The sequence below is a fragment of the Phoca vitulina genome, unplaced genomic scaffold (assembly GCF_004348235.1).
Source record: "Phoca vitulina isolate PV1807 unplaced genomic scaffold, GSC_HSeal_1.0 scaffold10, whole genome shotgun sequence".
NCBI lineage: Eukaryota > Metazoa > Chordata > Mammalia > Carnivora > Phocidae > Phoca > Phoca vitulina.
The window spans coordinates 837,860-849,382 of record NW_022589713.1 but is presented as its reverse complement, the minus strand read 5'-3'; the positions used below and the strand labels follow the sequence as shown (position 1 = coordinate 849,382).

The window sequence follows — 11,523 nt, the reverse complement described above, 5'->3', positions numbered from 1 at the left end:
TGTAGCAGTTCTTTATATATTTTGGATACTAACCGTTTACCAGATATGTCATTTGCAAATATCTTCTTCCATTCAGTAGGTTGTCTTTTATGTTTTGTTGATTGTTTACTTTGCTCTGCAGAAGCTTTTTATTTTGATATAGTCCCATTACTTTATTTTTGGTTTTATTTCACCTGAGATGGTATTTTAAAAAGAGAAGAGAGGCTTTTTTGAAATACAGACTGCTAAAAGTGCTGTTATGCCCAGACTAGCAGCTCTGATAAGAAGCCAGTATGTCCCAAAAAGTTCACCTTGAAGAAAACTTGGATTCTTCCTCTGTCTCTGTGATGTAAATTTTCTACCCCCATCTTCTCTGGGACCTAAAAGCCATTCTTTGAAATACAAGTTTAAAGAAGTTTCTCATCAGAAAAACAAAAAAAGAGAGGTTGGAAATCAGGCCTATAATGTCCTCACCACAAATATTAGTAAAAACAAAAGCTGTAAGATTTTTATTTGTATCTGTCTGTCTGTATGTCTATCTATCTAGCCAAAATTAGTTTTTTTGTTTTTTTTTTTAAGATTTTATTTATTTATTTGAGAGAGAGAGAGAATGAGAGAGAGCACATGAGAGGGGGGAGGGTCAGAGGGAGAAGCAGACTCCCTGCCGAGCAGGGAGCCCGATGCGGGACTCGATCCAGGGACTCCAGGATCATGACCTGAGCCGAAGGCAGTCGCTTAACCAACTGAGCCACCCAGTCGCCCTAGCCAAAATTAGTTTGTAAAAGAGCTCTATTTAGTTGGTTTGAAGGCAAGCCCTCATAAGCATTGGGCATTCTAAAACTCTTAGAAAGAAACTAACCCAGATGTTTTTCAAGTTCTGAAAAACAGATGATCTGAAAAAATATTCTGTATTGAAGCTAATTTAAGGTTGCTGGTTTAAAATAGACGTGTTTTTAACGTTACCAGCATTAAAATTAAAACTTTTATTCTGCGTGGGTTTACTTAGAGTCAAATAAGCTGATGTTATCTGTTACAAAATGTTTAAAAAAATAATCATCATAGCTTGGGAGGATGACTGACTTTGCTATCTCTTGAAGTTTTTATGGGTGACTTAAGCATACTTGTTAAGAACAAGTAAATTGAATAGATGTAAATAAGAAAAAAGTTTTTAGGTCAACTTTCTAAACAGTTTCCCCCAGATCTTTTTGGTAACCCTGAAACTTTGAAGTTTTGCTAAGTTTAAGTGATGAATTATGTTGAATTCATTGAATATCTAGGTCATTTCCAAATTAAACAAAATAAGAAACATTAATTACTAAGCATAAGTTTATCTACTTTTGGCTTCCTTATTACAGAGAAACTAAAAATCAATTTGGGTCTGTTAGTAAACATGTTTTGTGCTTTATTAAAAGATTACACTATGAAGAAACTCATATTCCTAGAAATTATAAAATGCATTCATAAATTTGCCAGTGTAAAAATTACTGGTGTAACAGTAATTCACAATTGCTTACTAGTTTTCCCCAGAAATTAAATTTTCTAAGGGTGAGGAATTCTAATATGTGGTATTAAATGTACTAGAAATAAGAGAAACAACTCTGTATGCAAGGAAAGTAAGATACATGTTTTTGGTAAGAAAAAGTATGAGATATAAAAAATACATTTTCGTTGAGGGAAAAGAAAAGAATTTTGTCCTAAAGTGAGGCTAATTATTTGAAGATGGAAAACTTAGGACAAAATCTGAATGTAAAAAAAGTTGTAGAAGGTTCATAGCAAAGGAGCCTTTGGAAAGGAATTTTATTCGTGGTCATTACTGGCTAAGATTAAATTTATTTAAGAATGAGTTTTATCAAAAGTACACTAGTACAAAATTAGAATTTGGTTTTTTTTTTTTCTGTTAAAAGGAAAACATTTTCTTAGGTTATTGATTTGCTTTTTATAAGAGTTTGTAAACAGTTTTCCTTTACCTTTCATGTAAGCTGCCTAGAAACACAAAGATGCTATGTTTTGTCTCTGTTGGGTCTTTATCTAAAAAACCTGAGCCTTCTTGCTCACAACTATATAACCTTCTGTACTTGCTTTTGAAATCTTTTATCACTTTGGTTAAATAGATAAGTATTGTTTCAGAATGATCTGTGAGCCCATTTAATCAAATGTTCAAACCTTTTGATATTTTTTGAGAAACCTGCCAAATTCAAAGTCTAAAATGAAATCTTTTAACCACACTCTGGAATATTCCAGAGGGCCAATGGAACATTTCAAAAGATTTGTTCTCCTTATACAAAGGGAGGTATATTACACTCATTAGGCTTGTTAGTGATACTAAACACTCTTAAATTATATTTCTATAGTTATGTTATTAAAATAAGTGTTTAGAAAATTGTATGAGATCTGATATGTCCTAGTATGTTGTTATCTCAGTGTTTTATGTGTCACAGAAACAACCAAATTTACTTGTCCACTGCATTATAATTCATTCTAATCAGCTATATCACTGTGGCCATTTTTAAGTCTTTAATCATTTACAGACACATATACTTTTACTCAGATGCTTTCACAAAAGCTTCCCTGCAGATGTGTTTCATCTTCAGTGAGACTCGTGGAAGGAACTCTGAGTACAGGTTTCTTTTGATGACCTTGATTATAAAACTGAACGGGGTAAGAATTTCTGAAACTAGTGGAAAAACTAGATTCAAGCAGAACAAGAATTAGTAACATGGGACTGAATGAACTGAAGAGGATGATTATAATTTCTGTGACATTTCTGTTGTAACCATTAATGATTTTTTTTAATATTTTGGTTTTTTTTCAGATTTAAGGGAAAGTTTTTCTCTTATGCTATGACTTACAGCAATTTGATAAATATTTCAATTTGTTCAAAGGTATATTTTACCTTTTTCTCCCTACCTGATCTTTCCAGAATTCCTAAACTTTCAGTGAGTATTCTTACATTTTCATAACAATTTTTTATTTGCATAAGTTCAATAAAAATTTGTTCTCCTTGTAACAGGACACAATTGGAAACACTGGTTATATTACCACGGTTTTCACCGGAATATTGTATTTGAGGGAGACATGAATAGACTCAGACATGGCCACACAACTTTAAGGTTGACTTTATGGAAAGTCTTGCTTACAGGGATCCAAGCAGACTTACTAGGTGAGTAAGCATGGTCACTACATTGTGGGTACAAGAACTTCAGGATATTCTGAGGACCTCAAGAAGAGAGGAATTAACCCCAACTATAGGTATTATAGGCAGTCTCATGGCAAGTATTTGGCTTGGCTTCTGAACTTCAGAGGCTATTAAAAATTCAGTCAGAAGATTCCTTACAAAAAGTTCAAGCAAAGCAGATTTAAAAGAGCCTTTAGGATCAATCACTATTCTTGCTGTACTTATATAAAATAATCAGGCCAAGTTTATTATTTATTTTGCAAACAAATTAGCCTTAATCTGGCTATCTTTGGTAAAAATAAGGGTGATTATAGAGAGAAAAATTTTGTTTCACTAACACACCTTTGTGGATATTAGATTCTAACACAGTTCATTATAAACTGGACTAGATCCTGATTTTAGTTTCCTCCAATGCCTGGCTACAACTCTCCAAATGAACATCTTTGATTTCTTTGCCATTCTTTTGACTTGCAATCATTTGAGAACTAAAACTGGCCTTTTTCCTGAAGCCCTGCAAACTGAATATGAACAACTTGGTGTAAAATTCAGAGAAATCACCACAACAGCTCATTTACAGACAATCTTCATGCCTGTTCTATGGGCCACTCAAAACGATCACCAGAAATACCCAAACTACAAAGAAAATCTGTCAGATTGCCATCACCACCCCTAAAAGCACTTATCTGAAGATGCTCTAACCCTGCATCTAGAAGTCCTCTCGACTAGCTACCCTCAGTACTCAGAAACTGGTTTATAAATTTGATCCAGTCCTTAACCATTGTTTTTTTTTATTTCCATAGAAATGCCTCTTACCTGATTATTTGAACCATAGGCTTAACTTTGAGAAGACACCTACATTACTATGTCCTGAAATGAGTTTAACTGAATTGACCTATTGTCAGAACTCAGAGATTCAACAAGAAGGAACAATCTACAGCTCAGTTTGTAATATGTGAAACTTCCAGGAAAGCTTCCGTGGTAGGGACTGTAGAGGCCAAGGGCAGGCCACCCCAAAATGTCCCCTTTGGCATATTGATTATTTTAAATAAAAGTTACTTAAGAGACAGACTATACAAGAGGGACACTCAGATCCCCTTCTGTCTTCCTGAAAGCAGGAAATAAATCTCCCATGTGAAAAGGTACTCTTTCTATACCACAAGGTAAAGAGACATCGTAACCAGAGATAGGAAATTTAAGAGCTAAGATGGTTACATAGACAACCCTGGTTACTTGTTATTAATTTACTACCTCAGTCCAGATTCTGTTTAGAATTCCTTACTAATTGAGGCTCCCAAAGTTAAGTTTTCTTTGTCCTGCCAATTCCTTATAGATTTATACTCTGTTTATAAAGTATAAAAACTGCCTGCCTTGGTCATTTCTTTGGGTCTCAACTGCATTATTAGGCCTCTCTGGTTTTTTTTCTCCTGTTAATCTGTCTCATATCAATTAAAGTCTTAGACCAGATGGAAGAACCTTGATGGGTAGAAGAAAATTTGAATTCCTCCCCTACAAATGATACGAATTTTGAAAGGCAAATGATGGCCACGTTTCCTGGATCACTTCTTCTTGCCTTGGGGAGGTACTCTACTGAATTTGATTATGGTACATACTGTGTTTACTTTTATAAATTAATTTAGGGCAATACTGGGTGCAAACTGTTAGAATTTCAGTTACATCACTATTCCATTTGCAGACACTTGGCTTTCTCCATGAAGCACTATATTTTTATTTATAAAATTCGAATTAAGCAATATTAAGAGTTAATTTTATTCAGTTTAGCACAAATTTTGCAAATGTATACAAATCTCTACAAACACACTGAACACATTTTATATAGAAATGCAAACATTTATTTAAAAGTAGATATCAAAAAAGAATACTTGCTTGGAATGATAAGAAATAGTAAAGTTCCTCTAAACTGATAACATTTTCCCTACAATTTGCTTTCATTGCGATATATTATCTTTTTTACATCCTAAGTAGAAGGAATTTAGCAATAGAAAATGGTTGGTTGCACTACGTTCACAGTAATGAGAAATACAGAGGTGAGACCATCAATTTTTGTTTTGTTTTGCTAAACACTTATTGATCCAATTACAGCATACACTAACTGAGTGTTTTTTACATTTTAGGGCTGAAACCCTGAGAAACCCGTGGAGGAAACTGTTTAGCACTGAGCAGAGTTCAGTGTATGCCTATGTTCCCAGAATTAAAGCATCTTTTAATTTTTGAGTATTGTAATTGCAGGCTTTCTCAAATATTAGACTACCTTATACCTTACCTATTTTACCAGAGTAATTATTTAGGCTATTTAGTATAGTCATTTTGTTTAGAATTTGGTATAAGCAGATTCTTTTTTCTTTTCAGAAATTATTAAGCTCTGTTGGTGCCACAGCTGACCCTTCCTCAGTTCCGGAGGCTTCTTCTGGCGTCTGTAGCTCTTGACAGTGGTACTTCACTTTAAGTGGTTTACCAGGGTACCAGACCAAGTGAATACGACAGGGAATGATTTCCTAGAAAATAAGAGTTCTAAAATATTATGATCTGCAGAAATTTCTGGTGAACACAGTTCTGTACTGTAGGAGTGCTGGCCATACTGACTCAGCCTCTGGCCCTCTGTCTTGTTCACGTCTGGGCGGTGACCTCCCTCAGGAACACGTTCCAGGCCCCTCGGAGGTAATGTGTGCCCTGTCCCGAATGCAGGGAGGCTTGTTTTGATCACTAGTAGAGATCCCCCCAACCCCGCACAGATGGTGCCATGGGGTCTGTTAAAATATCAGACCCCTGACCTCACCACAGTGGCCGCTGCACATCCCCTTGTTCTATCAGATCTGTGAATGAACAGTCTGGACTTTGCAGAGAAGAGCTGTGCAGCGCCTCGATCCCTGCCTGCCGACCCCCCTTGGCAACAAGTTACCCTGAATCAAACTCTATGTGAATGTGGAGCTGCCTGCTTCGCTTTTTGGTCTCAAGGGGCCTTCTCAGTTTGGACCATACTTTACTGCCCCCCCCATCCCCCCGTAACATACATTCCATTTTGTTTTACCTGTGTCGAGAATTCATGGAGTAGAACGGTATAATCAAAATCAACTGCATCATCATTTGTTTTCTAGAGAAAGAAAAAAAGAGTGGGTGTAATAAATAGGGTAGATTTATATTAGTTCAGAGTTTGGAAGGCTTATATCTTAAATTCCTATTTGGATGAGTGCCTTGAATCTCCTGCTGCCTCTTCAATTTGAGCCTCAGTTCCTCTGGTAGAAGCCTGCATTGAGATATGAAAGTCATGGATTCTCACTGTTTTGTCACCGAGTTAGATGAAAATCTAGTTGAATATCTTTCCATCACTTTTGCTAATAAGTATGGTTTTGGTAGAGGCTAAGTTCTGTGGGAATAGGGAGAATCTTTTGACAACCTATGGAATCTAGATACTGTCTATGCACCTCCATTTGATATGTTAGCCCTGACATATATATATGTGTTTAAAAATTGGTTTTACTTATAAACTTGAAGTGTTTTTTTCAGGAGAGTGCCTTCTTACTCTGTTTTTGAAAATAGCATTTCTGGAGGAAATCATAGCAGTCCCTAGATTTTAGGCAAAAAAGAGGAAATCCTGAAACAAATGATGGGTTTCCAACTCCATTTGATAAACTACTTTGCTAAGTACACTGAGTGTTACATATTTTTTAATACAAAAACTTGGGTTATTATAATGTTTGTAAACCCTGTGCCATTTAATTAAGACCTTCCTCAATAACATTATTAAACCTTTCCATTTTTGTTTTTATAGATTCTTCCTCTTCCAGGAGGAAGCGCCCTTACACCAACCCAAAAAGCAGGGTTTATTACAAAACTGCAGCAGGGGACACTGCACACTCCGGCCTGGCAAAGTAGCCCAGGCTTGGGCTGCCCTCACCAACGCAAGCTCTGCCAAGTAGTAATTATTTTTAATGTTATTCAGAAATAATCTCCTTGGCTTCTGTTCAAATTATCACCAGTGCCAAATCCTTATAATCCAAATTGATGATTTACTGTTACATTTTCCAGTAACTCAGCACTTTAATCTTCCTAGAGACAGACTAGAAGTGTTTTATTTGTGCCCTTTTATTACTCATGATCCCCACCAGAACCCGTGTGGTTTTAGTAGAGAGTAAGCAGGCTTAAATTATTAATATATACCATCCAAAGTAGACTTCCTAGTCGAATAAATAATAAGGTTGGTAAGAAGGCTTCTATAATGCACCGTTGGCGGCAGGGGGGGGCCCTCCAGGCAGGGTGAGGCCTCAGGCTGATTGCTACAGGGTAATTTGGGGTGCTGACAGTGTCTGGTATTGATTCTTAAGAGTTGAAACAATGCTCACTTTTACTTTTCTCAATTCATATTAAAGGCTAAGGGTGTGAGGAAAGTCCTCATCTGTTTTTGTTTTCTCTCGCCAGCAAATATCTCCCTTGCCCTTGGTACAGTCCTCATGGCATTAGGAATGGCATTATCTTCAGTTCTAAAGTGATAATTGTGCCGGTCAGTATTTTAGTCTTGTTTCTCCCAGGCCTTGTTCATTTGGAGCTATGAGTTTGTAACCCCGCCCTTCCTTACATTATTGCATTAAAAGGGGACTTTAACCCTGAGTGTAAAGAAAGTAATTCCCACTGAAAAAGTTTTTGGAAAAACTAATCTTTATACTTTCCTGAGCCACCTTGAGCCACAGAGCACCTCCCGTCACTTCCTGCTTCTGTCTTGGCTTTATCAGCCCTACTATCCTGTATCTAGTCTTCTAGAACAGTATATAGATCTGATCTTAGTGACTGACTTTTTAAACATAGTTTCTTGTTTTGCTTGTTGCTGGTTGCTTCTTTTGCTGAAAGATCATGCAAATCCTTAGTGGCTACACAGTAGCAGAATCCAGAAACCTATGTGGATATGTGCATAATTTTCTTTAAGGAAACTCTAAATTGTATCAACTTTGAGACCAAATTTACCAATTGCTTCAGTGATTTAGATTTATGTTAATTTCAAGGACTTCATTAAGTTTCTTAATCCTCATTTAATAGGCCCTAAGAGATGAAGTGATTTGCCTTAGGTGGCCCAGCAAGCCAGTTGTATATTCAATTTTTATTTATCTAAAACCCAAATTTCACAGGGTAAAAAAAGCTAAAGCTTCTAAAGTGACCATACTCCCTCTGCATTTTTGTTTTCTTTTTTTTTTTTTTTTTTTTTAAAGATTTTATTTATTTATTTGACAGAGAGAGACACAGCGAGAGAGGGAACACAAGCAGGGGGAGTGGGAGAGGGAGAAGCAGGCTTCCCGCCGAGCAGGGAGCCCGATGTGGGGCTTGAACCCAGGACCCTGGGATCATGACCTGAGCCGAAGGCAGACGCTTAACGACTGAGCCACCCAGGTGCCCCTGCATTTTTGTTTTCTTAACTCTACAATTACTTTTATACCAATTTTCCCACTTGTAGGTTGGGTGAGTGATATTGATGGACAGATGAGAGACATCAAAGACTGGCTAGAACAAGACAGAAATGGAGCTGCTGTATTTGGACCATAGTATGTCCTGGTGGTTGTTGGTTTGGTAATGTGTCATGTACAATTGCAAATGAAAAGAAAGCACTGACGTTAAGAGATCCTAAGGAGTAGGAAGAAGGAACAATAGGAAGATCCCAAGCTCATCTCATTCCGTGGACACAATGAAGCAACAACTGCATGGATTGCAACTAACTCTGAAAACAACCTGAAGACTGGCAGAGATCGTTGACAGCTGGTTGTAGAGAGAAGGCCACATCAGAAAGAGGTGGAGACACGGTGGAGAACCAGACCCCTGACAATGCCTAATCACAAATGGGAATGATATCACAAGCACAGAAGAGTGAGAGGATCAGACCTCACACCAGACCCCCTGGCCCTGGGGATCCACCCTGGAAAGAAGAGTCCCCATAATATTTAGCTATGAAATCAGTGGGGCTTAGCTCTGGGAGAGATGGAGGGCTACAGGAAGTGAAGCCCTTCAAGAGCCAGGACACTAAATAATAAGGTCCAAGACAGCGCAGAAGGAGCACTTTGCAAAACACCTGGGGTATACTTGAAGGGGATTTAGTGACTAATTTTAGGACATGTGCCAAAGGGACAGGGATCTACAGGAGATTTCTCCAGGAACAAAAGTAGTGGATGCCATTTTCTTGCCCTCCCCAGCCTAGGTAGCCAGATGCTTATGGGAGCCAGTTCTAATACTTTCCATCTACCTTGCTAGGACCCCGTGCCCACCCTGGAGTTCCCCTGCAGACCCACCATACCCAGCAGGCAACACTGGTAAGAACTGGTGCCCCTCCTAAGCGACCCCTGCCCTGGGGACAGGAGGCAGAGATAACCCTACAAACCAGCATGCCCACAGTTCTTGGGGCTGGGCCTCTTTGCTGACTGTGCAGGGAGAAGGCCCTGTACTTTGGGGTGCCCACAGCTTTTGCAATGGCTAACTGCATCCAGCCATGCTGAGGACAGGCCCTGCCCACCAGTGATCCCACAGCTGCTGTAGACAGGACCCTCAACAGCATGGAGAGCAAATCCTGCCCTGTATGCCTGCAACAGATGCGCTGAGGGCCATCTGAGGGCCAACCAGTGGCATGCCCACAGCAATCACACCTTATCAAAAACAGGAGAGTACATGCAGCCCACACAGGGGACATCCCTGGAGCACCCAGTTCTGAAGACTCGGGTGGGGGGATTGTGTACAGGACACCACAGGACTGCTTCTGCACAAGGCCACTAATTTCAAGACCAGAAGACTTAGACAAAATGAGGAGACAGAGGAATATATCCCAAATGTAAGAAGACAAAATCACAGAAAAAGAGATCAAAGTAATGGCCATAAAGAAACTCACTGTACTTGAAAAAAGTGGATGAACTCACTCACTCAGTGAGAACTTCAACAAAAATGACAGAAAATATAAAAAAGAACCAGTCAGAGATGAAGAATTCAGTACCTGAAATGAAAAATACCCTAAAGGGAAACAGCAGACTAGAGGAGGCAGAAGAACAGATCAGTGACCTGGAAGACCAGGTAATGGGAAGCACCCAAGCTGAACAGCAAAAAGAAAAAAAGACTAAAAAATAAGAGTAGGTTAAGGGACCTCTGTGACCTCATCAGGCATAATTACATTGGCATCACAGGGATCCCAGAAGGAGAAGAGAGGGAAAAGGGGGTAGAAAACTTATGAAAATAGCTGAAATCCTCCCTAATCTGAGGAAACAGACATCCAAATCCAGAAATCACAGAGAGCCCTAAATAAGATGAACAAAGAATGTCCACACCAAGACTCATAATAATTACAATGACAAAAAGTAATGATTAAGAGAATTTTTAAGGCAGCAAGAGAAAACAAATAGTTACACACAAGGAAAACCCCATTAGGCTGTCAGCTAATATTTCAGCAGGAACTTCTCAGACCAGAAGATGGTATGATGCACCGAACTGCTGAAAGGAAAAAAAAAAACAAAAACCTATAACTAAGAATACCTGACAAGGTCATCATTCAGAATTGAAGGAAAGATAAAGAGTTTCCCGGACAAACAAAAATCAAAGGATTTCATTACCACTAGCCAGCCTTACAAAAAATGTTAAAGGGAATTCTTTAAAAAGAAAAGGCCATAACTAGGAGAAAATGATGAAAATTTCACTGGTAAAAACAAATAGTAAAGGTAATAGATTAGTCACTAATAAAACCAGTATGGAAGTTAAAATGCAGAAGTAGTAAATTCAATTTATCTACAAAAGTTAGTCAAGAGATACTAAAAAATATGCAAAATAAGAGTAAAAATTTAGTGCTTTTAGAATGTGTTCAAACTTAAGTGACCATCTACTTAATATAGATTGCTATACACATAGGATGTTATACATGAATACCATGGTAACCACATATCAAAAACCTGTAATAGATACACAAAATGTAGAGAGAAAGCAATTCAAGAATAACACTAAGGAAAGCCATTAAGCCACAGGGGAAGAGAGCAAGAAAAGGAAGGAACCCAGAGAACTGCAAAAATAACCAGAAAAGAAATTAACAAAATAGCAATAAGTATATGCCTATCAATAATTACTTTAAATTTAAATGCTCTAAAGGCTCCAGTCAAAAGGCAGAGGGTTACTGATGGATAAAAAAAACAAGACCCATCTATATGCTGCCTACAAGAGACTTGCTTCACACCTAAAGACACACGCAGACTGAAACTGAAGGAATGGAAAAAGATATTGCATGCAAATGGAAGTAACAAAAAAGCCAGGGTAGCAATACTTAGACAAGATAGACTTTAAAACAAAGACTGTAGCAAGAGACAAAGAAGGGCATTACATAATGATAAATCAATTCCACAAGAGCA

General features: G+C 37.9%; 1 protein-coding gene across 1 annotated transcript in view; it reads right to left on the bottom strand.

The window, feature by feature from the left end:
- Window positions 1-3,421: 3,421 nt before the first annotated feature.
- The window catches only part of RARRES1 (retinoic acid receptor responder 1), a 56,321-nt gene continuing 48,219 nt past the window's right edge, over window positions 3,422-11,523 (bottom strand). Inside the window, exons 5-6 of the mRNA XM_032408355.1 lie at window positions 6,201-6,263; window positions 3,422-5,667 (exon numbers count right to left, since the gene is read on the bottom strand). Of these exons, the coding sequence (XP_032264246.1) occupies window positions 5,518-5,667; window positions 6,201-6,263 (213 nt within the window). The 3' untranslated portion in view covers window positions 3,422-5,517. The remainder of the gene's footprint in view (window positions 5,668-6,200; window positions 6,264-11,523) is intronic.